General features: G+C 39.5%; 2 protein-coding genes across 6 annotated transcripts in view; one reads left to right on the top strand and one right to left on the bottom strand.

Annotated features, from left to right (window-relative positions):
* The window catches only part of LOC133511801 (coiled-coil domain-containing protein 148-like), a 43872-nt gene extending 21462 nt beyond the window's left edge, over positions 1-22410 (bottom strand). The window contains exons 1-10 of one of the 3 annotated variants that reach the window (XM_061840750.1): positions 22334-22410; positions 17505-17575; positions 12358-12479; positions 8195-8298; positions 6470-6561; positions 6232-6377; positions 5020-5115; positions 4763-4938; positions 4528-4666; positions 12-218 (exon numbers count right to left, since the gene is read on the bottom strand). In XM_061840750.1, the coding sequence (XP_061696734.1) occupies positions 12-218; positions 4528-4666; positions 4763-4938; positions 5020-5115; positions 6232-6377; positions 6470-6561; positions 8195-8298; positions 12358-12479; positions 17505-17575; positions 22334-22341 (1161 nt within the window). In that variant the 5' untranslated portion in view covers positions 22342-22410. Of the gene's footprint in view, positions 1-11; positions 219-4527; positions 4667-4762; positions 4939-5019; positions 5116-6231; positions 6378-6469; positions 6562-8194; positions 8299-12357; positions 12480-17504; positions 17576-17753; positions 17802-19233; positions 19279-22333 lie in introns of those variants that run through there. The other 2 variants (XM_061840752.1, XM_061840751.1) reach the window with 2 other exon arrangements.
* Positions 19444-27929, top strand: part of LOC133511800 (plakophilin-4-like) — a 97883-nt gene continuing 89397 nt past the window's right edge. For 2 of the 3 annotated variants that reach the window (XM_061840746.1, XM_061840747.1), the window contains exon 1: positions 19444-19600. The gene's annotated coding sequence lies outside the window, so the exon portion shown is untranslated. The remainder of the gene's footprint in view (positions 19601-27929) is intronic. The other variant, XM_061840745.1, reaches the window with a different exon arrangement.

The following is a 27929-nucleotide window of genomic DNA, read 5'->3' as shown; positions in this document are numbered from 1 at the left end:
TAAACACTTACCTTTTCTCTGAGGCATAAACAGATTTCCTGCTGATGCTGGCGGTCTCTTTGGAGCTCCAGATCTTCCTGATAGGCATCCCTCGCCTCCTGCAAAGTGGCTAAGGCTTTAGCTAGGAGCTCTTCCTGGTCCTGCTGCCACTGCTGGGTCAAGACTTTTATCTGAATCTGGGTGAAGCGCTGAGTGGCCAATGCACGCTCATGCTCCATCTGCGAGAACATGGATGGGGTAGATGTTGTGGTGACCCGACGTCAGCGCTTAAGAATAATAATTATAATGAATCACAAATATAATCATAATATACACTGATCACAAAAAGTCAGAGATGTTTGACTTCGGGTTGGAATTTCAGAATGAACCTAAAATGAACTATAACTTTTACCGGGGAACCTAAAGGAACCTCTTAACATCAGTACTTTTCCGCACAACTAATTAACTCAAATTTAACGGCTGATGTTTGATCCTTGACAATTTTCTAGGAAGTCCATTTCTGTATGAATTTGTGTATTACAGTTACTGAATGTATGGTTCAGTGAAGAGATTTTTTTTTAATTTCCAAAAATGTCTATTGAAGCTGTAACACAAATTTTAGAAGAGTTCCAGAGGTTGAATAATGATGAAGTGAAGGGTTAGTCACCAAAGAAATGGTTGTCTTGAATGAATTCTTGAAAACGAGACCCAATATTCCCTGTTGCTGCTTTCAAGTACATCAATACTGCTGTTTATGGAGAAACGAAAGGGAAAGCACATGAACATTGCTCTGAAGTAGGAGGCTTGAATTCATAGACTTACTGAGTTTTCATGAGGGGTCGGGTGGTAAATTGATGCTTACACTTACAGCATATTCAACAAGACTTATAGTCTGTGATAAAGGCAGTAGGACCATCAGTAAAAGTCTTTCCCCATCTCTGCGAGGCCAGTGAAAAAAATTCTCTCTCTCTTTCCTGGCTGTGAAATGTCCCAAAGAAAAGCTGTTCTTTTCTGTATGAGGCTGCCACATGCTATTCATCATTGTGTCAGGACTCACTGTGGCTGCACCACTTGGCTGCTTTTGCGGAAAGGAGGGAATGATATTCATCTCTGGGCTAATAGCAGCTAACTGATGGAGGGAAGGCATTAGACGGATGACTGGTTTTACTGAAAATGAGTGAAGCGACAGGCCTGCCAATGGAACGCAAGCGCTGGAGGCAGTAAAGCAAATCATGTTTATTAATGCAAAAAAGTGTCAAATTTGAAGATCCTCCCCCTTTTTTGTCCCACTTTCTCATTGACTAACTGGAACTTTATTACAATGAGTTACAGAGACTCCACACCATATCAGTGAACTATTTGCACCATATTGTGGTGCCTTGAGCTCCGCATGGCTTGACTTGAGAATTTCGAGATGTAAGCTGTCATTCTGTCAATCGTTTTTTTTTTATTTGACTGCTGAGCTGAAACTTGTGATACAAGCACTGTATGGTTGCATTCAACACAACTCACTTAAAAATAGCAAGATTTTGGCAACTCAGTTTAATCATTAAACTGCATTAAACTTTAATGCCTCACATTGTACATGTCAACCTCAACATGAAAAAAAATTAAATTACACCTGTCTGCTAGCTTAATGAAAACAGCTATGACCAAACTCACCCACTACCCACTATGTAATACACTATATAGTACACTACATAGTGGTTGTTTTACTTTGTAGCATTGTCTCAGAGCTTAGTGATAAAATTCAGTGCTCGAAAAAGTAGTGACCAATGATAACTCACCGTTTCATTATATAAAATAACACCTTAAAGTTTGCTGACAGAGAGAATGAATATTTTGTATAACTGTAAGTAACTTTAAAAAATGACATGTACGTTTACAAAATCATTTATTTTAATAATGCGCAACAATCTATTTTTTTCATTTCCCCGCCACAACAGTCTGCTTTGTTATTGTGCTACAGCTATGACATCATTAACAGAGCGCTGTGTACTGTAATCTCTGAAAGCTGTTATGATTGAGCTCACTAGATAGTCTCCTATATAGTGCAACCCAACATGGGAAGTAGGGAGTAGAGGCTGATTAAATGATTTCAGACACAGCACGTTATGGCACTTTAACTCTTTAAGCGATGGATTCCAAACCATAGAGTACCAAGGTGTAAAGTGGCAATATACCAGTACACTACTGCTCTATTAGGCACTGTAACTGATCTAAATGCTAAAGGACTCTGCATCCTTTGCACAATTGTCAAAAAAAGTTCAAACATTGCCAGATTACTGGCAGCCCTTATTGCTCCGTGACTCTTAATGCAATGTCTTTATGTGTCAATTGACTGTCTCTCTGTTTTCATCATGCATGTTGTAGTAGAGTGGCTCCAACTACAGGAGACAAATTGGTTGCATGTTTCTGACATACTTGATGAATAAATAAGATTCTGATGCTCACAATATATACAGCCTTTATCCTTTGCAGTGAATGATTAATATTAGTGCCGTTCTGAGGAGCTACAAGAGTGGACAAGAAGCAGCAAAGAATTATATTGCAGCAGGATTCATAGTAACTAGTAGATTTTACACCACTTTAAGCGCCTGATCGGACCAGCCGATAATGGCTTTTTTTCCCTGATCGACCGATCGGTTTTGATATCATAATTCACCAATCCGGTCAAAGAAGTCATTGATCAGCTCAGAGAAATAAATTTAATCTGCGTTGCCATTGTGCACAGTATATTGGAATCCAAAAGCATATATATATAGTGTATATTTTTTTAACAATTAAGTACACAAGTATATACAATAAATGAACAGATCATTTAAACAGAGTCTTTGCTCCATCTTGTGATCGAATCGGTAATTGGTTATCGGTTTTTTAACACTTGCTCATCAGTGATCAACCCCAAAAATCCAGATCATGTAAAGCCTCGTAACCAGTGAACAGTACATCGGTCACACAGCTGTACTGTAACGTGTTCCATGACCGATGGAAGGGCCCACCTCAAAACAGTGTCATACTGTATATAAAATCAGACGACAAACGAGCTGCTGTAGCCGCGCCCACAGAGACTCGGTGAAGTCATGTCTCCATGAAGACTGCGCCATGGACTAAGGGGAGATAAAAATGGCTCCCCCGAGACACTCGGATAAGGTCGTTAGTCACTTTTAAACGTGGAAGCGTAAGAGGGAGTTACTCTGCAAACCGGCCACTGCTCCTGTGGGCTACAAGTACTTTTCACGAGGCCACAGCTTCCAAGAGCATTTGAGAATAATGAGTCATGGTGAGCCCAATCGAGCATCATGAAAGCTCCACTCACCTTTGATAAGGCATTCAAATTTGGTGATGATGAGTTCAAAAGTGATGTCTTTCATTCAGTCCACTAATAAAATTACAAAGATAATTACAGTAGGTACTTGATTTAAAATGCACTGTTAAATTTCCTCTAGACTTACACTGCCTAATTGTGGTATTGTAACAATTGGTTAAATTGTCATTTTTCTTCATTTTCATTTGAACCTTCCTTTGAAAAGAGGGGTTGTGTTTTCACCAAACTGAGCATACTATTTGCAGATATAGGTTTGCGCTTGATCACTTTTTGCCCCTAATTTTACATAATAAAAAATAAATACAGTAATTTGCCAGCTCATCGGCACTTCAGACAGTTTCACCATTGCATGCAAGACAAGGAAAATTGACATTTTCTTCCTGGCAGATCCCACAGGCTGAGCACAACATCTAAATGTAGTACCTAGGCGGAGGCGATATGAGGGGTCTCTGGGTGTGTGAGAGACAGAGGATAGAGTGGATGACTGTTGTCATGGTGATGTTAACCCATGACGTAAGCAACTCTTCCATTACTCTGTCACATTTGGCAACATCCCGACACCAATATCCATTGTAAACATTAAAAACATTGAACTTCAGACAATTTAACAAGATCCAGCTTTGTCAACAATTTTACCTTCATAAATATATTAATGCTCATCTTTGAGTAACACAGTCATTTAACAATTTTGTTTGTTATTGTGGTTGTAGTGCTGCATCATGCTGAGAGCTCTTTCTATAATTTCTTTCTGTGATGTACTGAAAAAGCAAAACCCCCTTGGACTTTATCTCATTAGATAAAGCATGTGCACCAAATATTAGGACTATGATGTGTATATTGCAGATAAGGGATTCACAAACTGGTGTGTGCAGATCCCTGAGAGTGAATGACATTAAAACTGAAATTGCTCTCAAAATTAAATGATGTTCCATAAAATTGAAAAGCTAAATATGGCCATTATAAGCAAGATATCCTCGCTACATTAATTAGATGAGTTAAGAGGAGAAAGTTTAAAATTACTGGTGCTCTACTTTCAATTAAAGTGTAACTTTTTAGCAATCCAGTGAAACTTTGATGTGGTGTTTTAGTTTCATTTAGAGGTTTAAATGACTAAACATGATGCCCTAATTGGCCTTGTTTAGTACTGAGGTTGTGGGTTTATACATCACCAGAGGGCAAAGGACAACTCTGTCAGGGTGTTAAAAGAGAATGCTCATTACCAGATCATGTTTAATTTTCTCCGGGAAGACCCTTTGAAGCATATGCAGGCATAGCGCCCGGTAGTTGGGTATATCTTGAGTGTACTGACACAAGGTGAAATGGAAGCGGAAGTGGTCATCTGGATACCAGCCACAGTATCTACAAACAGGTACAAGTCAAAAACTTGTATTAAATTTTAATTGTTTTACACATCATTTTAATATGTACTTGATTTAATAATAATGCCAGGCCTACTTGTCTGTTCTTTTCAGGTGCTCTTGAAGACAGTGCAGTCGACCTTGGTGGATTTCTGACAATGAGTGGAAGGCCTGGATCAGTGAGTCCTTCAGCTCTGGATAAGGGCAGTCTGATTCCAAAACTTCTGTGGGAATGTTGTCTTTCACCAAGCTATCCAGGGCTGGCAAATATTTCTACAAGGTATAATAATGTTCATCTTTCAGGATTTGGATACATGCTTTGGCGTGTCTGATGATATGGGGGAAGAACCATACCTCCAAATCAAGGTCTGTAATTTCCTCTTCTAGGTTACAGTACTCTTCTTGAAGTTTTGCAGTTATGATATCTTGCTGGTCTTTTACAACATTAACCTTAAACAAAATATTTAAAATGACTCGTTAGGACATCCCCCTCACAGCTTTGAGGATAAGGGTTGAAACCTAGCCTTGGCTGTGTGGAGTCTGCATGTTCTCCTCATGCCTCCGTGAGTTTTTTCCAAGTACTCTTGTTTCCTCCCGCATCCCCCAAAACATGCACGATAGTTTAATTCAGTGAATTACAAATTGAGGGGCGTCATGACAGGGACGGGTGCGGGGCTACCATAAACTACCATGAACACTTTTCATAATTAAGTTACACCCAGCTGTTGGTAATTTTTTTGTTGAATCCGAAGGAACCACTGATTTCATTGAAGTCTCTTAATTGCCCGTAGGTGTGAATATGTCCAAATGGTTATTTGTTTACACTGTATGTGCCCTGCGATTGGCTGGCAACCAGTTCAGGATGAACCCCACCTCTCGGCAGAGGTCAGATGAGATAGGCTTCAATATGCCTGCAGCAACCCTAGCGAAGTTGTCAGGAAAGTATAATACATTTTTTGTTCAAAGATCTGTGTATTTAGAGGAGAATACTTGGTGTCATACTAACAAAAGTGGGTATACTTGTTGCCACTCGGCTTGCCTGTATGTTGGGGTTCAACCTGGTGGACAAACGTGTAGCCTCCCTTTGCTTTCAGTTTGGGTGGCGGGTCCTAACTTTGATTTGTGCCTATGCCCCAAAAAGCAGCTCAGAGTACTCACTCTTTTTGGAGTCCTAGAGGGGGTGCGGGACGCCATCATTCTGCTGTGGGACTTCCATGCTCACGTGGGAGATGACAATGAGACCTGGAAGGGCGCGATTGGAAGGAACGCCACCCCCTACCCCACTAATCAGAACCCGAGAAGTTCTCTTTCTTTTAAATGTTTCCAACCTGTTTTATTCCTTTGTTTTTCAAAGCATATTAAGTTACGTTATGAAATGTGCAATAAACATGAATTGGCCTTGCTTTGCTTCCATCCCATTAGAAGAAAAATGTGCAGTGCCGTCTTACATTGCGTTGTATTGTACTTGTGACATATTTTGTCCTACGTGTGTCCTGGAGATAAAACTCAAATAGGGTTTGTAGGATACTGTAGTGCTGATATCTCTTTTCTGGATCACAGAAATACCTGATGTTGCACTTGTTCCAAGTTTGATAGATGGGTGCTTGTTTCCCGTTCTTGCTCCAACCTGAAGCGCAAGTCCTCCTTTAGCTGATGAATTGGCTCCACGGTGCCGATGACAAAGGCTTTCCGGTCCCTCTCAAGGAACACCTCTAAACATAAGATGAATAAGAACTCATCTGAGTGATGACATTACAAAAAGTGGAATGATATTAAATTACTGTACAACACTTTTGCACCTTACCGTATTCTTTGAGTGAAAAGATGGCAGTGTCTTCAATGCCGAGTGGCTTTACATTCTCTATGAAATCACCCATTTCACTCTCAGCCTTTTGCCTATTTACCAAGGAGATGATGTAAAAGTATGAATTTGAGCAGTACAGCGGAGTAGTGTTTAACGTCAACTTTTTATGTATACAGACATTGTTCACACAAAATACAAGGTAAGCACATTGCTGTATCTACTAATTCACTGTCAGCTGTTTTGAAAGGAGTGTTTCAATATTGTCAGCTGTTTTAACTGGGAGAGACCAGAGATCTGGATCCGAGTCACATGACCTGGACTCGACTTAAGACTTGAGTCATGAATGAGATGACTTTCGACTCGACTTGAGAAAATGTCACAAGACTTGCAATTTGATTTAGGCTTGAACAGCACTGACTCTTGACTTCACTCTGACTCCAGCCCACTATCCTGAAAAGACTTTCCACGTCTAAAAAAGTACAACTTCTGTTAAGAAACAAACACTGCACAAGTCTGCCTGATTATATCAATGAGACAATGTTTATTTTATTACAGGAATCAATTGGCCATTCATCATTAAGTGAAATGTCTCATTTTCTCTGGTTAATTCATAACTGCTCTTTAACCTAACAAAAATATATTTCATTCGATTACTTGATTTTACTATAGACTTCTCAGATGGGTACTCACTATCTAATTGCAGCACTACTGGATGCAAGTTGTCATTTGTGACAGATTGTATAATGCAACTTCAGTGAGAAAAACAATTCTATTCTATGTTCATGGAATAACTAATAACTGGTCTCAAGGAGCAAAATAGACAGTTGACAAACATAAATCTCAGTGTGAGTAAATGGTTGGATTCTAGTTGACCAATAGAAACAGCAATGAATGAGTTAACAAAGCTTCTGTTCTATTTTCATACAGAGTGCTGAGTGTAATTATTATGCTTTGGGCACCTGCGATTACCAGTAATTTCATTTCCAAGGAGTTGTTGGACAGAAAAAAAGGGGACTGTTTTGCAACTAAGAGTGTGATTTATTCTGTAAATACAGATGAAAGACGGGCTTTATGTGTATTTTGAACACATGATTATCCACTCTATTTTCATTTGTTAGTGGGAACATTTAATTGGGGCCATAATGTCTTCATACCTTTGCTGATATCGTGCTAACTGGTAATGCAATTATAAGTAACCACAGGGAAAAACACAGACTGTTCCTAATTTAACTAGGTAATTTTCAGAATCTTTGTATAACTGTGCAAGATATAGGATGTGTCAGACGCACATTGTCATAACTGTGCTCATTACCAAGCCTCTTACCTGTGTGGAGTACATCATTAACCTTGGGTAGCTTAGACATTACACAGGCAAACAGACTGCACCCCGGGGCTCTGGGTGCCTTTCTCTCTTCACAAAGCATTGTTTTTTCTCCCCCCTTTAACTTAATGTATTCTATACTTTTCAAAAGCTCAATTGCTCTCCTTCTCCCTCGCTGAGCCCCTAATTCATTGTCATCCCCGAAAGTCAACATTCCAGAACCTTCAATTTTCTGTCATTTTAGTTTATTTTCTCTTTCCCCCATTTGAGCATGTTTCTCCACCCCATTTCAGTCAGACAGATCCCCGATGGAGCTCTGTGGGGCTTAATTTGAATGACTGTTTAGTGTAATAGCAGAGTCAAAAGACTGCAGCAGATAATGACTAGTAATAGGGTTCTCTTACTCTGCTTTTTGCAGCCTGAGGCACTCTCTGCTCCACACCTGCCTGTGCTGCCGTAATATGTCACACTCCTTAATTTCCTTGGCTACACACAGGGTCTTCTTAACCTGTAAGAAAAAGATGCAAACACTGCAAGATGAAACAAATGCAACTTAATTGTACGATGGGCAGAAAAAGCCAGGGCAATCCCTTTTAAACTCAATTTATGATGAAAATAAAACTGACAGAATTTGCTTTAGTGGGTGAAAGTTTTATCTGGTTTGGTTTAATGCACTGATTAGCGCTGAAAATTTATACAATATAAAAAGTTTGACAGGTCGAATAAATAGTGCTAAGCAATACAGTACATAGGAGAGGAGAGAAAACACTAGCTACCAAACAGCTGAGAGCTTTGGCACTGTGGTTGGTATTTAACAACCTAATAGATCCATCCATCTATCCATCCATCCATCCATCCATCCATCCATCCATCCATCCATCAATTTTCTGTACCCCCTACACTCACATGAGTTGCAGGCAACGAAATAGGCCAGTTTTCCAATCCGGGGTGAGCAGTTAGATTTACTAAAGTTGTCAGAAATTGGATGGTTAGCTTGGAATCCATTATTGGCTTGCACAGTTCAACTGACTCTTTGGGACAGGAGATTTGGCCACTGTATAAGAGAATACCAGTAGAACAACAGATATGCATTGGGCATCTCCCAATTTACAGCATTCAGGTAAACAAAGAAGTAGACATACTGGATAGTGCACCATACTAATCAAAAGACAGCATTTTAGTGAATATACAATTGTTCACACTTGGGAGAATGACCATAGTATGATACTGTGTTCAGTAGATTACGATCAGACAACATTGCAGTCTTTCATTAGGGGAAGAAGGTGTAGTAATTAGTTGTGTGGAGGTGGGGGCAGATGCATTTCAGAGCTAAATGGTAGAAGCTGTTTTTAAGCCTTATAGTATTTAATATCCTCTGGTGAATGTCCAGAGTTCTTCAAACATAAACGACCTGTGTTAAAATCCAGGTTGAGAGAACTATTCAGAGTTGTGTTTCATAATACTGTACTGTAATGTCAGAAGTGGAATGATTAGATGTACATCCATCAGTGAGATGCTGACTTCAACTGATGCTTTAGAAGAGTGATTCTTGTGTGAAGTGATCGCAGTACATGGTTTTCCAATCCAATCCATCTGTGGTATGCCCGGTTCAATTGACCCTTTGGACGGGTGACTCCAAGGTGATTGTGACAGTGTACAGACTTTTCTAATCCAATAGACGTGTTCAATCTAGGTTGAAGGTGCTACTCATCAGTGACAAACGGCTTCATAAGTGAGGTTAACCAAGAATCCATCAGTGGCATGTCGAGCTCAATTGGCCCCTCGGGTGTGTCACTCTAGTGCAATTTGGCCAGTGTGCAAGCTTTTCAAATCAAGAGATCCATTTTCAAATCCATGTTGAGGGCACTTACTCACTGGAGATCATTTATAATTGTTTTTAGAAGTGGGATCAAACTCATCAAATCATTTTTTTTATTACATTGTTCTTATAATCAGCAAAATTAAGAGGCTTAAGGTATTCATTTTTATTATAAGGAAGACATTTTCACAGCCCTGTTGGTGCACCAATTAATGATCCACCTACACTGTGGTTGTTTTCTACATATGCCACTGGATCAGATAATTGCTCAAGGAAAAATTTCACACAATTTAAATCTAAAAGTTTGTACATACTCATATTTAATTATGGTGTACATTTATGACACTGGTGGTCTATTTGTGTTCAGTGAACATCTGTTATTGGTCTAGTTCACATATTTATGTATTTGCCATCTTTTAGAGATGTATGGGTAGTCAAATTCATATAAGATCAATTGCATTATATCAGTTTGAACAGTTAGAGAGGTGGTTGGTCCAGAAATAATCTTGTGTATGATGGGGATGTTGTTGCTATTGATTATTACAGGTTTTTACCGGCATTATAGGCAACTCAATATGACACTATTATCAAAATGTGTCTGAGCTAATTAAGAGATTCTCCCATCCCATTAAAAAATATGGAAATAATAACAATTAATGGCTTAACTCAATTTCTGACACACCAAATCCCCATTCCATACAACATACGTAGTACTTCTTTTAAATATTGAATTAGAAAAGATGGGTTACAAATAAAGAAAAGCAAAATCCAGTGGGCTTGTACTCATTTTTTTCTGTTGCTTCTGCAAAGGGTTTTAGGCCCCACTTGATAATCTCCAAGCAAATCCACATTAGAGATACATAACGTAGTGATTTTATAGCATTTTTGTATTTCAATTGTATAGTGGAACTAAAACATCTACATACCCCTATTCATTTGGAAACAATTTCAAAACTTTTTCATTACATTACAACCTAATGCAAACTTTTCCCACGTTTTTGGGAGATTTTCTTATGGTCTAATAAAACCAAGGTTGAGGTTTTTGGACATAGTTCCAAAAGGAATGTTTGATACAAACAAAAGATTCCTCATCACCGAAGAACACCAACCAAACCAACAACAAAAAAAGGACAGCTGTGTCAGGATCATGCGCAAAACCATTTTTTTGTGCTGGAACTGCAGTATATGGACACATTTTTCAACTAAATAGATGGGGTCAAATGCTGATTGAGATACTACTTCTCAATATTACTTCAAAGATGATGTCAGAGGTGGGATCAGGCATAAAAATTCACATCTGACCCAATTCACACTGTTATTTCTGAAAGCAACAGAAAATGTAGCCATATAGTAAAATTGTTCTCCAGAAATCAATAACAGAGCGATGGGAAGAATTCATTACAGAGAGCCTTTTCAAAGCCAGCCAGTCCAGCAACACTTTCATATGAAACAAGTCTTTTCTTGCTTACATTTAAATAAAAACAAAGTCCAATTATAGATTAAACGTTGATATATCTTTGCTATTGACATTTTTACTGCCAATTCCTTTAAATTTTTTTCCTTTATTGTCCAAACAAATAAAAATATACATTTTTTTCCACTTCTGTACTTTTCTGTTAAGTACAGAATCTTATCAAAGGGCATAATGGCAGACATGTTTAAAAGCAAAAACCTCAGTGGTCTTTTGAGGGCAAAAGTGGTGCTGAAGGTGACAAATGGTGAGTTATTCACTATCAGGCATGTCACCTATGGGAGATCTGTGCAGAAAGCCACGTCTGCCATTCTGCCAGGAGCAAAAATGTGAATGTCTTATCTGAGTTATGCAGTGAGTGCGGTTGGAAGGGTCCACAAACAACTTCAAGGGTACTTAATAAAAACGCTCCTGCGACAGTTAAACACAGTTAACTTAAAACATTGTGCGTTGGACAGCCTAATCTGCTTGGCCACAAGCACATACATTTCCCTGTGCTCTAACTCAAAATCCAAGTACATTTATAATAGATCCCAGGCAGCCTGATGAATATTAATCAAACAAGACACTATTGTGAGTAGTGAGTGATATTGCTCCCTCTTTCAACTCGTAAATATTATGTCATGCTAGTTTAAATCGCTTACTATTAATATAGTAATACAAATGTGGTGTTCTAAAAAACAAAAAGCTTAGAAAAGACGGAAACAACACCATTTAGCAACCAGATTAGAGACATGCCGTCAGATAACCAAGGTAAAGACCTGGGTAAAGATCCAGTGCCTCTTCCAAGCAGCATCTGTTGTGACTGTATGAAACATTATGATACAGTGGCAGAGGCTTACAGAAACACATCCCCTGCTATCAGCTAAAAGGTAAGCAAAGCTGCAATTAGTTTTGTTGGATGCACAGATTAGGGTTAGCCATCAGCATTCACTTCTGATAAGCGGTATTAAATTGATCGCTGGGGGTAGTATTTGACATAGTGATGGGGAGGCGGGTATGCTCTGCCACCCTTTACGCCAAACTTGGCTTAGGCCCAGCAGCATATAGGATGGGGTATTTAGTCACTCACTTTCAAAAGACAAGGCCAGCCCACTAAAAAAAAACTAATTTCCCCAAGATAAGGAATAGGGGTTGACATTATTGATCCTTGCATTACTTTTTACATAATGTTATTAGTCACCTTTGAACCGTTTTAAATTGTGCGGAAAAAAGCATGTTCCTTTTATGATACTTCAGGATTGCTGAAAGTTATCAACTGTAAATTAAGAGTATACCTTTTTTCCAATTAAAGCAGTCTCCAGCCTTTTAGCGTCAACCATGGCTTGCACTTTTTCATATTCTGCTGGTTTATAGTTTGATCTGCACAGGCCATTCTTCAGTCGTGCTGTCAGTTTATCTGCATGGAAGGAAAAAAAACATGGTTAAATACACAGTTAACAATTAGTGAAAAAGGAGTGGAAGCTATAGTTTTTTTTCCCATTCTCGGTACCCATATTTGCTAATGATGAGGAAAGGTAAAGTTACAGTAGATTAATAATGTATGACTCATTTCTCACAACTGGGTTTTTCCAAATCTAAATGAGGTAGGTTTTATTTGATCATCAAGCATTTATGCCAAAAGGCTTTAAAATTCACGTTTACTGTTGTAAATTTATACCTTCATTCTTTATTATTAGTTCATGTACCACTGCAGTGTACCGTGGTTATTCTCATGCTGTGTTTTGGTTGCTGATTAATAATACCGTCCCCTCTCTGCCCTTCAATGTCGCCTAGGAGATGTGGGTGGAACCACTGAGGTACACCTACTGCCAATTTGCTTGTTGATGTATTAAGGCCGATTCATGCTAGAGGAATGCGGCGGAATATTACTTTGTTGATGTTTTGGTTAGCTGCCATTCTCGGTCCTCTCGTCGTTTCCAGTGGTGCTTAAGGTTTATGTAAGTATGACTGTGATTTTGTGTTTCTGTTTCAAAAACTACGAAGATGTGGTTTTCCAGAAGTACTTGTCATAGTTTTCTGTTTAAGTACTTGTGAGATTTTGGTTTTGAACTTATGTAATGATAGATTTTTTTGTTTGTTTTCATTCCACTAAGGATGCCAGCTGGCTTCACAATAGATTTTAAACTTGTGCTACTGGTCTATAAATCACAAAATGATTTAGGTCTTGAATACATGAAAGAAATGCTAATTGGATATGAACCCAGTAGGGCTCTGAGATTCAACAGACTTAGATCAAATAGTGTGACACAAGAGTCCAAAGCAAACATTGTGACATTTGGTACTGGAGGCCTGTATTGTACCACTGGCATCATGAAATCAGAAAAGAGAGATCTTAGAGCAAAATGTCTTGCTCATTGTAAGAAAAACTTGGTTTGAGGTGAAGATCATGAGTCCTCTAGCAAAACAAATACCCAAAGCATACATCCCAAATCATACAGAAATGATTGAAAAAAAAAAATTTGAAAATGGCCTGCAATGAGTCCTGATCTTGAATCCAATTAAAAATGTTTCGGGGGAGTTGAAATCTGCCATCCCATACCGGATTAGTCATGGCCCAGGTTAACAACGTCCGGCCCTAGCACTGTTAACCTGCAGGGTGTCGGTAGAAATTCAGTTACTGTGGGTTGAAAATGAAGAAGAGGAGGAAAGCAGATGCTTCGGCACAAAGAAAAAGACAAAAGCACAGAGCCTACAAGTGAGTATGGGGACTTTGAATGTTGGGTCTACGACAGAAAACCTCAGGAATTGGTTGACATGATGATTAAGAGAAATGTTGATATACTGTGCATCCAAGAGAGCAGGTGGAAAGATTGTTAGGCGAGTGGGAAGAGAAATGGAATCAGGGTTATGGTAAAGGAAGAGTTAGCTAAGATTGTCTTGGAGGTGAAGAATATCAGATCAAGTGATGAGGCTGAAACTTGAACTTGAGGGTGTTATATATAATGTGATGAGTGGCTGTTCCCCACAGGTAGAATGTCATCAAAGGGGTGAAAGAGAAATTCTGGAAGGAATTAAATGGAGTAGTTCTGAGAATCCCAGACACGGAGTTGTTACTGGTACGCATTTTATACTACATACTGGTGAATACAGGTTGGGGAGGAAGAAGTTATGGGTAAGTACGGCATTCAGGAACGGAACTTTAAGGGACAGTTGGTGGTAGACTTTGTAAAAAAGATGGCTATGGCTGTAGTGAACACTATTTTCCAGAAGAGGCAGACACAGGGTGACCGACAAGAGTGGAGGTAGAAGCATGCAGGTCGATTAAAATATGTTCAGACCATGTAATCTGAAGGAGGTGACTGACTGTACGGTGGTGGTAGGGGGGGGGGTGTAGCTAGACGAAAGGATAGTGGTGTGTAGAATGATTCTGGTGGTAGCGAGGAAGATTAAGAAAACAAAGAGCAGAGAACTATGTTGTGGAAGCTTCAAAAGGAAGTGTTGTGCGGCTATCAGAAAGACGTGAGACCGGTTGCAGGAGTGCTGCAGCCAATCCCAGCTAACTTCAGGCAAAAGGCAGACAACACCTTGAACTGGTAGCAGGTCAGTTGCCGGGCACATATCGACACCATCACTCGGCAGGAATCAATCCCACGCTGCCCGCAACAAAGTCAGGCATGTGTACCACTACACTTCCCTTGAAAGATGATGTACAAATCCAAGATCCTATTGTCATTAATTTAAAAACCACTAGACAGTGTGACCAATTCGAATATGAGTCTCTGAGTGTGAGCAATGGCCAAGAGCAACTCAGTGTGTCTCCTGCATTCATGGCTGTGAGATAGAAGAACTTGAGATAGAAGTTTAAATTTGTTCTGTGACCACACTCTTATCTAAAAAAAAAACAACCAAAAACCCTCTTAAATCACCTTTACCCACTGAATGAATGGCAAACCAATTAATCAGTTACTGCTCGGTTCCTCAAAAATGACAAGAAAATTGCACTCAATTTTATTGGACTGTCTAAAAACACAGTGATAACCTTTACTTTCCACATAGCCTAGGAATACGTATAAATGCAGGAAAAAAACACGACTGTACCTAACATTTATTCTCTTCATGTTCTTTTGTGGGGTTTGTTGGTGTTTGGGAAACCAATTTAATGGTACATTAGCACCACCAACTGAGATTGTCCTTCCCCTGCAAGGAAACCCATCTGAATTGATTGTGGCATGATGTTCTGGAGTTTGTTGGCACCATCTAGTGGTAGGTGTCTGTATCTTAAAAAAAAAAAAAAAAAAAAAAAACAGGCCAATCACAACACTCATATCCCAAGGTACTGTTGTATGTGTTTTAGTGTTCTTTAAGCATGCTGAAATATGCATGGACAGCTGTTGAGCTCCTTTCCCACATGTGAGGGTATAACAGTACAGTGTCTTATGAAAGTATTTGGCCCCAATGAACATTTCCACCTTTTGCCACATTTCAGGCTTCAATCAAAATGATTTTTTCAAGAATCAACAACAGGTGGGACACAATCGTGGAGTGGAATGAAATTTATTGGATACCCTTCTTTTTTAAGAAATAAAAACCTGAAAAGTGGGGTGTACAATTTTATTCGACCCCTTTACTATCAGTGCAGCAAACTCACTCCAGAAGTTCAGTAAGGACCTCTGAATCATCCAATGTTGACTGATGGTAATAAATAGAATCGACCTCTCCGTACAAATGCACCTGCTCTGTGATAATCGCAGAGAGCATCATGAAGACCAAGGAGCACACCAGGCAGGTCCGAGATACTGTTGTGGAGAAGTTAAAAGCCGGATTTGGATAGAAAAATATTTCCCAAGCTTTAAACATCCCAAGGAGCACTGTGGAAGCAATCATATTGAAATGGAAGGAGTATAAGACCACTGGAAATCTACCAAGACCCGGCTGTCCCTCTAAACTTTCACCTCGAACAAGGAGAAGACTGATCAGAGATGCAGCCAAAAGGCCCATGATCAATCTGGATGGACTGCAGAAATCGACAGCTGAGGTGGGAGAGTCTGTCCATAGGACAACAATCAGTCGTACACTGCACAAATCTGGCCTTTACTGAAGAGTGGTAAGAAGAAAGCCATTTCTCAAAGATATCCATTAAAAAGTATCATTTAAAAAGTTTGCCACAAGCCACCTGGGAGACACCAAAAATGATGGAAGAAGGCGCTCTGGTCAGATGAACCCAAAATCAAAAATTTTGGCCACAATACATAACGATAGGTTTGGTGTAAAAGCAACACAGCTCATCACCACTGTCAAACATGGTGGAGACAGCCAGATGGTTTGGGCCTGCTTTTCTTCAGCAGGGACAGGGAAGATGGTTAAAATTGATGGGAAGATGAATGGAGCCAAATACAGGACCATTCTGGAAGAAAACCTGTTGCACTCTGCAAAAGACCTGAGACTGGGATGGAGATTTATCTTCCAACAGGACAATGATCCAAAACAAAAAGGCAAATCTACAATGGAATGTTACGAAATAAACGTATCCACGTGTTAGAATGGCCAAGTCATAGTCAAAACCTGAATCCAATCGAGAATCTGTGGGCAGAGCTGAAGATTGTTCTTCACAAACGCGCTCCATCCAACCTCACTGAGCTCAAGTTGTCTTACAAGGAAGAATGGGCAAGAATTTCAGTCTCTCGATGTGCAAAACTGATAGAGACATACCCCAAGCCACTTGCAGCTGTAATTCCAGCAAAAAGGTGGTGCTACAAAGTCTTAATGCAAGGGGACCGAATAATGTATGCCCCACTTTTCAGGTTTTTATTTGTTAAAAAAGTATGAAATATCCAATAAATTTCATTTCACTTCATGACTGTGTCCCACACGTTGTTGATTCTTGACAAAAAAATTAATTTTATATCTTTATGTTTGAAGCCTGAAATGTGGCAAAAGGTTGAAAAGTTCAAGGGGGCTAAATAATTTCACAAGGCACTGTGAGCATAATGTAAAAACCCATGTTAAAAAATGTAATTGTAATTTTAATTTAAAAACATGATATGGTGTCATGGCATTTTAATGTTTTGTACAGTTTTTGGGTGACAGTGTGAGCACGGAACACATGAACTCATGTTACATGATTTCCTATGAGATGATTTTTTGAAAATAGAGAAACTTGGACAACTTTGGGAAAAATTGCTTTGGTGGCATCCCTGCAAGAGTTCAAAACTAGATCACATTTTATGTTTCAAAGTTCCTTATCGCTGACTTCACCAAGGAAATACCAAGGCCAGGAGGCACTGCAGGAAAAACTACCCAGCAGGCGGAGCAAAGTAGCAATGTAAAGACATTAGTGTTTTCTGTTAAGACGAGTGTCATAATGACAGGTGAATAAACAAGTCGTGAGATAAAACCATCACAACCATGTTAGGACATGCAGCGGGATTCCTTCCAGCGTAAAAAAAAAATCCAGATCAGATTTCACACTAATTCAACTCACCCAAATCTTCTGCTCTGAAGCTGGTGATAAATGCTTGCTGACCTCCTGCATTCATTGCCGAAGCGCAACTTCTGCATTAAAAAAAAACATGAAAAAAAACAGTAAGGACATTACAAATAACATGCCGCCGCGTATCAACATGACAAGAATTTATTCGTAGGAATGAATAATAATGTTACACTGATGTATTAGCTATCTGTTAATTCAGAATTCAGTTCGCTCTGACGAATAAAGAAAAACAATCGTTACCTGTTGATGACGTCATCGCTGTGCGCGAGGTTACCCGCAAGGGACAAGTAGTATTTTTAAACGCAAACGCGTGTCCCCAGTGGCCAACTGCAACGTCATTGAAATTCACCTTTGAGTCCTTAGAGTAATTCATTGATGCTACAATTATCCACCGTGTGTGAGAGATAATGTTGTTTATATTACCAATCAACAAATTTCCAATACACTATTACATTATTAACCATTGTTACACAGTAACTAGTACTCATTGTCCAAATGTGAGATACATTTTCACTTTCATTATTCTAATTATTTAATTTCAATGTGAAATTAACGTGATGATTTTTTTACATGTCAAATGTATGGGATAATCTGTAATCGGATGTCCATAGTACTGGTGTGGTCCTGAGATTCAAATTCAATTTGTTCCGTGATCATGTTCGTAATTGTATTGTACTCTGTATTTCAATTGTATTTCTAATCTTCTTTCCCCTGAAAAGAAAGAAAACGACAATAGAGTAATCAATTTTTATTTCCCCCGATAACGCCACAAAAAAAATGTTGCTTTTACCAAGGCAAATAGCACTATTTAATATTGTACTTGTACTTCTGTGACATTGTACTTGAAAACGCATAGTATAACATAATTAAATACAGTGTAAAGAATGTAACTGTTTTTCTTATGTCACGTGACTTGGCCGCCAAGGCAAAGTACAATACAACCATGAAGGCAAACGAAAACAACTACTGTGATTCAGTTAACTGCAGTAAGTGTTTTTTGTTGTTGTTGTTGTTGCAGAGGATAAATAAAATATGCTAGTCAGTATTATTGTTTGTCTGCATTTATTGATGCATCAGTTGTGTTTAAACATAAGTTGCTTAAAGCACAGCAACTATTGATGTTTAGTCTGTCTATTGCGTTTCGAAGTGTATGTTAGTATTAAACTAAGAGAAGGAAAAGTGGTTTGGTTGTTTTAAACACACAATATGCAATTCTCTTTTGTTTCATTTGACAGGTAACTTGGACTGTAAGTGGCAATTATAAACAGTTCAAAGCCACTTTTATCGCGGAAGAATTGTTCACTATTTGCTAAAATTCTGCTAGTTGGGAAATGAGTTGAGTTGATCATACGGCACTCGTATCTCGAAATTCTCCTTGCAAGTCAATGCAAAACGTCAGCCAAGCGAAGGATCACGTGTCAGAAGTTGGTTACTCATCAATTTATTCACTACAATAAATGTAAAAATACATGACCAAATTATTGTTAGAGCTTACATTGCTCAATGACTCTCCGTACACCTTCGAATTGTATGTTTTTTTCTATACTGTAAATGCATTTTTATAATAATGTTGGACTGAAATGATCATTATGTCCGAAATTTAGCGAAGCAACTACGCAAAAAATCATAGCACTAATTTCAAAATGATACGTAAAACAAAAGACTACCTCATAACTATGCAGACTAAAATCTATATTAAGTTAGAAAATGAACTCTTTACCACATTTCCCCCCTCTGTATCCCTCTCTCGTGTCTTCGAGTGTATCGGTTGACAAAAAAAGTGTAACCAGGGAAACTGACGTTTGGGTCTCTGATTGGCCTGTTCAACAACCCAGCCTTCCTGGTTACGCTCACTTTATCCGCTCCCAACCAATCAAAAGTGCTCCTTGCCTTCTTGCCCCACCCCCGTGCTGGGGACTGCTTTTTGGGATGCAAGGACCTCGCGGAGGGTTTCGCTTGGTCTCAGTCGTTATGGAGGCGAGTTCAGCTCACGCGCACGCATGGGACTAAACGATGAAGTTTGAACCGCAGATGTAGACGGAAAATCCGCCTCTTGGCCAAGCCTCAACAACAACAACCCCACTCAGGTATTTATTTCAACGTCTTCTCTCGAAACTATGTTGAGTTTAGAAAAGTCGGCAGACAAGAAAGCATCAAAGCGAGCGCGAGGCGGCATCGAAGTCTTACTTTGCTACGGCAAAAAGTATCGAAATACTCGCTTTTGTGTCGTTATTGTAATGTAATGGAGTATATTTCACAGTCAACTTTACAGAGGAGAATGCGCTCATCATTTCGGTGGCGACACTGCGTACACACCTTCATGAGACCTTCATGTGTCGTTGGGATGCAAAGATTGGCTAGTTCAGCGCCCTCGCTTAGTGTGTGTGTTTTTTTGTGTGTGCGTGTATTTCCGAGGCAAACAAACTCGTGTGCAATGCAACGCATGCTGCGTTGAAGTCATGCGAAGGGGAGGAGTGCAGGTGATCACCCAGTGTGGGAGAATCTCCGGAATGCGTGCACATTGAGAGGCGGAGAGTCAGACTTGCTTTTTCGCGACGAAAGCAGCCTTATCTTCCGGTCGTATTCATTGACTTTCACCGCTGCCACAACTGTGTTTTCAGGAGTTTATATTTGGATTTTTTTTTTAGCAGAAGGGAACGTGACTTGAAACTAGTTTAGGATCGCAAAACATCCTCATTCCCCCCTACAGAATGCTGTATATCTTATCATCCTTTGCAACTACCAAAATAAGCAAACTTATTCAGACATGCTCATGCCACCCCTGACCTCCATTCAGGCACTTGAATTGTTTGTAATATATACACCTATTTGACTTTCTAACTATCTCATCTGTCTATTAATATGTTTTATCTATCTGTCTAGCTTTTCAATTGACTACAATATCTGTCAGGGCCTGAATTTACACAGCAGGTCCACCTATCCAATTCTGATTCATAAAGGACGTTATATCAATCTATATAAAAATGCTTGAGTCTCTGGAGTGCTTGCCCACCCATCAAGTTTGAAATTAAACAACCACATAAACGTTTTCCCAATTGCCTATTTCTGTAATAGTGTTTGTGACCGAGCCATTCTGCATTTACGCCCCACTGTTATGAAACAGCGGGTATAATTAACCTATCATTATTGTTAGGAGTTGTCCTCAGATTGTTAAATTCATTACTTTCAGGAAATATAGAAAGTATTGTATTTCTTGGATTACCAAAGACAGCATCCTTCAAGTTGGTAATATAGAATTTTTTTTAGAATTTCGACCACGTGACTTCATCTGGGGCACCTGTACTGTTGGATGGGTTCACTCTCCTGACACGCTGTTCACTCTAATGCTTTTGCATATAGACCGGAGTTACACAAATGTTCGTACAACTGTTAACAGTGACGCATGATGGCTCAAAAGACTTTGGAAAGTTATCGGGGCTCATTAGATGTTGTTTCAAGAAACCGTTACGACAAGAAGTGTGCTTTGATCGACAATATCGACCCATATGCCTTGGAGAAATACAAATGGAGCACAGAAATGTGGGCTTCGGTAACCTATCCAGACATCGTCCACTATCTCCTCTTCTCGACAAGCGCTTATACCGTGGACGAACTAAAGAGTTACAAAGGTCTGGAGGCCTACAACCGATCCATCAATGGCTCGATCCGTCATGTGGCGGTATCCATTGTAAGCAGACTGCTAAAGTTAGTGTACGCATAATGCAATCTAAATATGTACCGCGTGATTAGAGTCAGCGTTGTGTTAAAATATGTTGATTACACCAACAAAGGAGGTGTAGATTATTATTTACGTTTTTGTTACCGAGAGGGAGAGCGAGAGAGGTTCGACCGGGACGAGTCCCAAGTGGAGCCCGCACCCTTTTCTCCACTTCCACAGCTACATTTTTAACTCAACTCATGAAACAGCTAGCGGTGCGGTAACTCGTTTTTGCAAACTTACTATAATAAAGCAGAAAATACAGATTTTGGGCAAATTGCATTCACACATGAGTGTTGTACTTGGCTTCTACTTTGGCTCTGCTAGTACGAGACATCCACAGTTGTCACCGCTTGGTTGGTAACTGCTCTGTTTTCTCGCACTGGCTCTTGATCACAGCTGGCAGCCGAAAGAAAGGCGCTTTACAACGCTCGTTTGAGCAACCAATAACATAGCAGTGCGCCCCCATTCATACGCCTTTCTGAAATGATTCCTGCTGAGCTACGTGTGTTTACGTGGATTCACCAAACCAAGATGGCACCCGCGTTCTAAATGGGAAGGTGTGTGATGTCAGTCGAAAACAGTCTATACCATATATAGCGATGATATACTGTTGCGCAAGAACATCTTGACAAAACCTCGCCCATATCAATGTTGAATTAGTAATATAATTTGCTAAAACAACTGGAATTTAAAACTACAACCTACAACTATTTTTTGTTTAAAAAAAAAGTAATTTTCACCCAAGACACTACAAAAGTAGATAATTCTGGCACATCTATATTTTTCAGAACTGTGGTACCTCTACTTACTAAATTAATCCATTCAGGAAGTAGTTTCGTAACCAGAATTTTTCGTAAGTAGAAGTGCATTTTACATGTGAATAGTGTAATCCGTTCCGTTAGCCAAAGGTCAAAGAGGCATAAGTGATGCCGTACAAAATAAGTTTAACTGGAATTTTAACTGGAAATTCATTTTCTTGCTAATTTACATTTGTGGCTGACGAGTACCTTTTGAAATGATGACCAACAGCTATCAGATATTCAATGTATCCAACCACATTATTTTCACCCATTATTGTATCAAAAAATGTGTTTCTTACCCTTCCATCTTGAGGCGACATAAAGCCACAAGGTTCCTGTGGAATGAAGAAGAGATACTTCTCAGATAGTTGAAGTGTCCATTATTGTTAAGATATATGCTCTCAAGCTGTTTTCAACACTTTATAGTTGCTAATTATATGTAAATAAATGACAGACATTCAGGGATGACCCAGGACACATTGGAGGGACTATCTCTCCCAGATGGCTTGGGAACACTTGAAGTGCCCGGGGAGAGGGAAGTCTGGGCTTCCTTGCCAAACCTGCTGCCCCCACGTCTTGACCCTAGATAAGCGGAAGAAAATGAATGGCTGTATTGACAGAGCAATGATGAGCCCGGCCTCATGAGAAAAACAAGCAATGGGCAGGAAGTTGCACTTGTCATTGGTCCAGAAATATGTGTGGCGGGAGTTAGGATGGGGACTGGCCCGCTGCATTTGAAAGCTCCGCCCCTAGAATGAGGCGATTCATTTTGCGATGGCAATAAATACCGTATGCTGTGAAAATGTCTAATTGTGACTCATTTATTTGGACAAAAACAGGCCACAGACATGTTAAGGCATAAATTGCATTTGCATTGGTATAAACCTGGTGTGAATTTGATTTCTATCCACATTTGAAAGACATCTGATGTTCCAGTCGGAAGATATCCAATGCAGTGTCCCCCTCCCTATTTACTCTGCCATTGCTCACGTCTCAAATGTGTTACTTGAGCCCATGCAATATGAATCCAGTTGGGGTCATGCTTTTGATGTATAGAAGGAAGCGTCTGGCTCCGCAGTCACCATACAAATGTGGGAATGTTAATTTGACAGGTTCACTTATTGTGACCACAATGCACGTTGATTCAGTTTCAGCAGTGGAGATGCACTGACTCTGAACTGATGCATGCACACTGGTAAAGGGGAATCTCTAGGTCATTTTCCTCGTGGTTCCCATTACTGCAGCCTCATAGCTGACAGCACTGAGACAGTGCTGTTATGAAACAAGAGTAGTTGTTGGTGGTGCAAATATCGACTTGTTTTTCATGTTGACTAGTTCCATCTTATACTATTGGCGAAAACAGAATGTGAACCACATTGATTATAAATATAACGTAACACAACACACAATGGGACATACAGTAACCCATTCGCTGGTCATGTTCAGATTTCAGATGAAATTTTCCTGTTGGAAATTATGGAAACGTCAACAATCCATTCCGGGATAAATTGACAGATTGCTTTTTATTAATGACAAGGGGATTCTTTATTAATCCAAAGAGGAAATTCAAATATCCAGTTTTACATTACAAAACTGTCAAATTTGGCAAACTGCTACCATCATAAAGCTCTTATTAAGTACACAGCAAAGTGCAGTACCTTCCGTACAAATATAACATAACAACTGCAGAACAAAGAAACAAAAAAAAAAATCAAGTGTTAAACAGCCTTCAAATCAAATTCAGAGATTTGCTTCTAATTATATAAGCGTATTGAAGATAATTTCTTGTGAAAATGTGCAAAGACAGTTAACTTAGTTGTACTCAGTGGTGGAGATATACATTGTTATTCTGTTTTTCAGTTTTCCTAAAAAAAAATTATTTTCTTTTTTTTAAGGGGATGTGGCTAAAATGGCACTGAATGGTGCACTTTTAAATCCGTCATGACGCTTCTCTCCCACTATACAAGAAATTTAGTGCCTTCGTTCATAGCTGTAACTTCACTGGCCATGAGTTTAGCATGTCACGAAGAGAAAGGTGGAATAGCGCCGAGGGCTTTTTTTTTTTAAATGTAAAACTTGACTGCCAGCATGTAGACCAGGGCATTAGGCTAACATGACTGTAGAGTGCCTCGTTGCTATGGCATGTACAATTCCTCAGACGATCCAGTAGCATGTACTCCAGCCACTGGAGGCTTTAAGATGGATCCATTTTTGCAACTCACGCATTAGGTTACATGTTAAGTTAAGAAAGATGTTTAGCAGAACAATTTATTAGGTCATCGTAGTGGTATGTTATTGACAGTTGAAGGGCAAGCGGTTTCAGTGCATTCAGCTGACACGCCTGTAGCTTTTGAGAACAGATGCTTTTTTTTAACAACTTAGAAGCTTCATTTATGTTGATCTTCAAATTTGACAGTTGTTCACAATACTCTTCTCTGTTGATTGTTACATTAATTGCACATTTACATACATTTTCATTCTAGAGTGACTGTAAGACTTTCATTAGGCGGACATTTGTGTTCATCACTGCTGGTGTACTACATGCTGATTGATGCCTAGTGTATACCTTTTGTAGAAATCTAAGTGTTTTGGGTGACTCCCTTGAGATAAAGTGCTATATAAATTTAAAGTTCTTATTTTTGTAACACTATTTAGGAGAAAAAAAACATTTTAAGTGTGTGATTGTTTGACCCATTCTTGACAGTCAGCCTTTAATGGGAAGTGGCAACCTAGTTAAGCCCTTTTTGGCAGGCAGATTTTTCACTGCCTAATTCTGGCCTGGCATCAAGGTTTAAGCCTTCACCCCTGTGTGTCATGTCAGATTTACTTCTTTTCAGTGGGCTCAAAAGTGGGCTTCCACCCCCCCCCCCTTTGTGGTAGGGAAAGTATTCCCAGCCTTTGCCCCCGCCACGAGTGACTTCAAACCAGATTGTTTTTTCTAGCTTGTGTATGCTGCCTGAGGGTATGGAGCACTCCTGTGCACAAATAATCAATCACATTTCCTCAAAGTTTATTGGACTGAGTGGCCATCAATCAATTCATGTGTTTACTCACCTATCCTCTAATTTATTTGTCTTGTAATTAAGTTGCGTTCATTCCTACCCAAGTTCATGCGTAATGTTCCTTTATTGGTGATAATCTGTTCAAAAGTGTGAGGGATATTGAGTAGATTCTGTTTGGTTTGGCTTAGGTAAAAGGCTACAGCTGTGCGCCACCACTTAGGAGTGATATAAACAGTTCGTACTAGTAGTAATCAGCCAATGAGGAGCCAGGCTGTTTCTTATTCCAACCCACATATATGCACAATTTGCTCCAAATGGAATGTTTTACCCTCAACCTTCAGAGCGCAAAGTACACAGACTTGAGGTGAGGGTTATTTTTTGTATCCAAGTTGAGTCATTTTCGGGGAAAAAATAGCCTCTATTGAATATGGAGTTGCTTATTTGAACAAGGTTTAACATGTTTGGGTCTTAGATAACATTCCAACTCTATATGGAAATAAATTCCAGAAAAAGGTAGGGCTACCAGATTTCATGCTTTCGTTGGATTCTGGGCAGCTAAAGATAATACGAGAACAGAAAGCATGTCAGCGCTTCGAGAGCTTAAGAACACAATAGATTTTTGTCCAGTGAAATAGGCATCCGTGTGTCTGACATGCTGAGTACGAAAGACGGCCCCTCATGGGTTTCTGCTTTGTGGGCATTTGCAGTGTGGGATAGTGCTTTTCCAATGTGGCTTCAACTCTTGATGACTATTATTCACCATTCAATTGCTTAGTTTCGGTGTAATCACCAATCAGTAATTTTGTCATTTAGTTGGTAACTCAAACACTTATCCTCTAAAGCCCTTCACAGAAGAGCCCAGGCTATACAAGTGGGAAATCAACCTAGTATTCAGGTTGTGCTTGTACTTTTCCAATAAGGAAAGCAGCTCCCAGTAAGTACTGTTTTTAGTACCTGGTCTAGCGGGGTTCCAAGCGCAGGATACAGAGATAAAAAATGCCTTAAGTGCAAATACATGCTAATTTTACTTACTGTATCCTCTTCCCATCCCTTAGCTCTGGACACTATTACATGACACACTCTTAATTATGCTGCATTGGTCACTGTCTCACTGCTTTCAATCTCCTCTTGAAATAAAGTCCAAGGGTTCCTTGGTTTCTGACAAGTTGCTTGTTCCAAACTATGAAATGAACCACATCGTTCAAACTCGTTCTCTGTCCCTTTTTAAACCTACTTTTCATAAGCCACCACTTTTATTCTCTGGCGTTGATCCCGAAGTGTAGAACTGATGACCCCACCCCCGTCACACGTGTATGGACCCCAGTATTGCCACCACCGCAACCACATTCTGTCATTTGTTTCCCAATGTTTCCCACTTGTATCCAGACTGTCTTATGGGTAGAGTTTTTTTTTTTTTGAGCAACACTGTTCGGTTGTTGATGAAACAAACCATTCCAGTGTTGGTTGAAAGCAATCGCGTGTGAATTCAGCGAAGATTGAATTTCTCTTTAAAGGAATGAGCAAGTCACTGATGGTGTATAGGTACACTTGGCTGACTTTGGTGCGGGCAGCCTGGATTCAGTTCCCTCTCAGTAATAGTGCGTGCCCATGTCTATATGTGACCTGCAACTGACTGATTGCTGTCCAATTCAGGGTGTAGTCTGCTTTTCGCCCAAAGTTAGCTGGGATAAGTTCCAGCGCCCCGTAGCCCTGAACAGGATAAGCAGTGTTTAGAATGAATCGGAATGAGCAAAGCATTGTTCAAAGTTTCTAAAAGAATGATTAAAATACAGGCAGAATGGTGGATGACTGGTTAGAGCATCTGCCTCACAGTTGTGATGACCGGAGTTCAAATCTCGACCCCGTCAGTGTCGGGTTTGCATGTTCTCCCCATGTCCATGTGGGTTTTCTCCCACATCACAAAATCATGCATGGCGTCTTAATTGAAGACTCTAAATTCCCTGTATTTGTGAATATACATGTCAATGCTTGTTAGTTTATATGTGCCCTGCAATTGGCTTGCAACCAGTTCAGGGCGTACTCCGCCTCCTACCCGAAGGGATAGGCTCCAGCACTCCCACGACCCTTTTGAGCATAAGTGGCTCAGAAAATGGATGAATGGATGGACTCAAGTCCCCTGAAAAAGATTACTAGCACTGGCTAAAAACCTTTGAGGTACTGTTTTGTTCAGAATACATTTACTCTCAAAAAACTCAAATAAGGAATTAGACTTTGTGGTTTTAGAGAAGCCACAGACAGTTAAAAACACAAATTTTAAAAATTATTAAAGAAACAATCACAGCTAAATACAATAGAATCCTAATGAGAATAAGAATAGACATAGATGAAGAAAATACCACAGAAGATTTGTTATTTGTTTACACTCCTTGCTTTGCATTGTTCTTCTATCACCAAAAAAAAAGTGCCAAAAAACAATTTTCATGCAGTAGATCTGTGCAGTCAGTGTGGTGAGGACAGCTGGTTGTGTGGACTGGGATGAAGTCGACATGGAGCAATGCGCAGAACGAAAGCCTCATTATCTTGCCTTGCGCTCATTTCTTTTGATGTGGAATCTCAGGCAGAATTCTCTCTAAAATGAAGGAATTAGTTGACATTTTGGCATCCATTAGTCATATTTCCATTTTTATGCAAATGTTGATGTCTCACATTTGGCTAAATTATTTGTTCAGTATTGAAATACATGACAATAGTCTAAAAATGGAAGTTTTTTTCCTGTAACGGTAATGGTCTTCTTAAATTTTCTTACTTTGTCAAATCAACAAGCCTACTTGCCAAGATGTCGCTCAACTCGACACATTAAATAAGAAGGAGGGGGTTAGCCATACTATAAAGATACCAGAGTACAGTGATGCGTTCAGATATGAGTTTATTT

The sequence above is a fragment of the Syngnathoides biaculeatus genome, chromosome 14 (genome assembly GCF_019802595.1).
Source record: "Syngnathoides biaculeatus isolate LvHL_M chromosome 14, ASM1980259v1, whole genome shotgun sequence".
Classification (NCBI taxonomy): Eukaryota; Metazoa; Chordata; class Actinopteri; order Syngnathiformes; family Syngnathidae; genus Syngnathoides; species Syngnathoides biaculeatus.
Note: the sequence above shows the minus strand (reverse complement) of the source record. Positions and strands in the feature narration are given on the sequence as shown.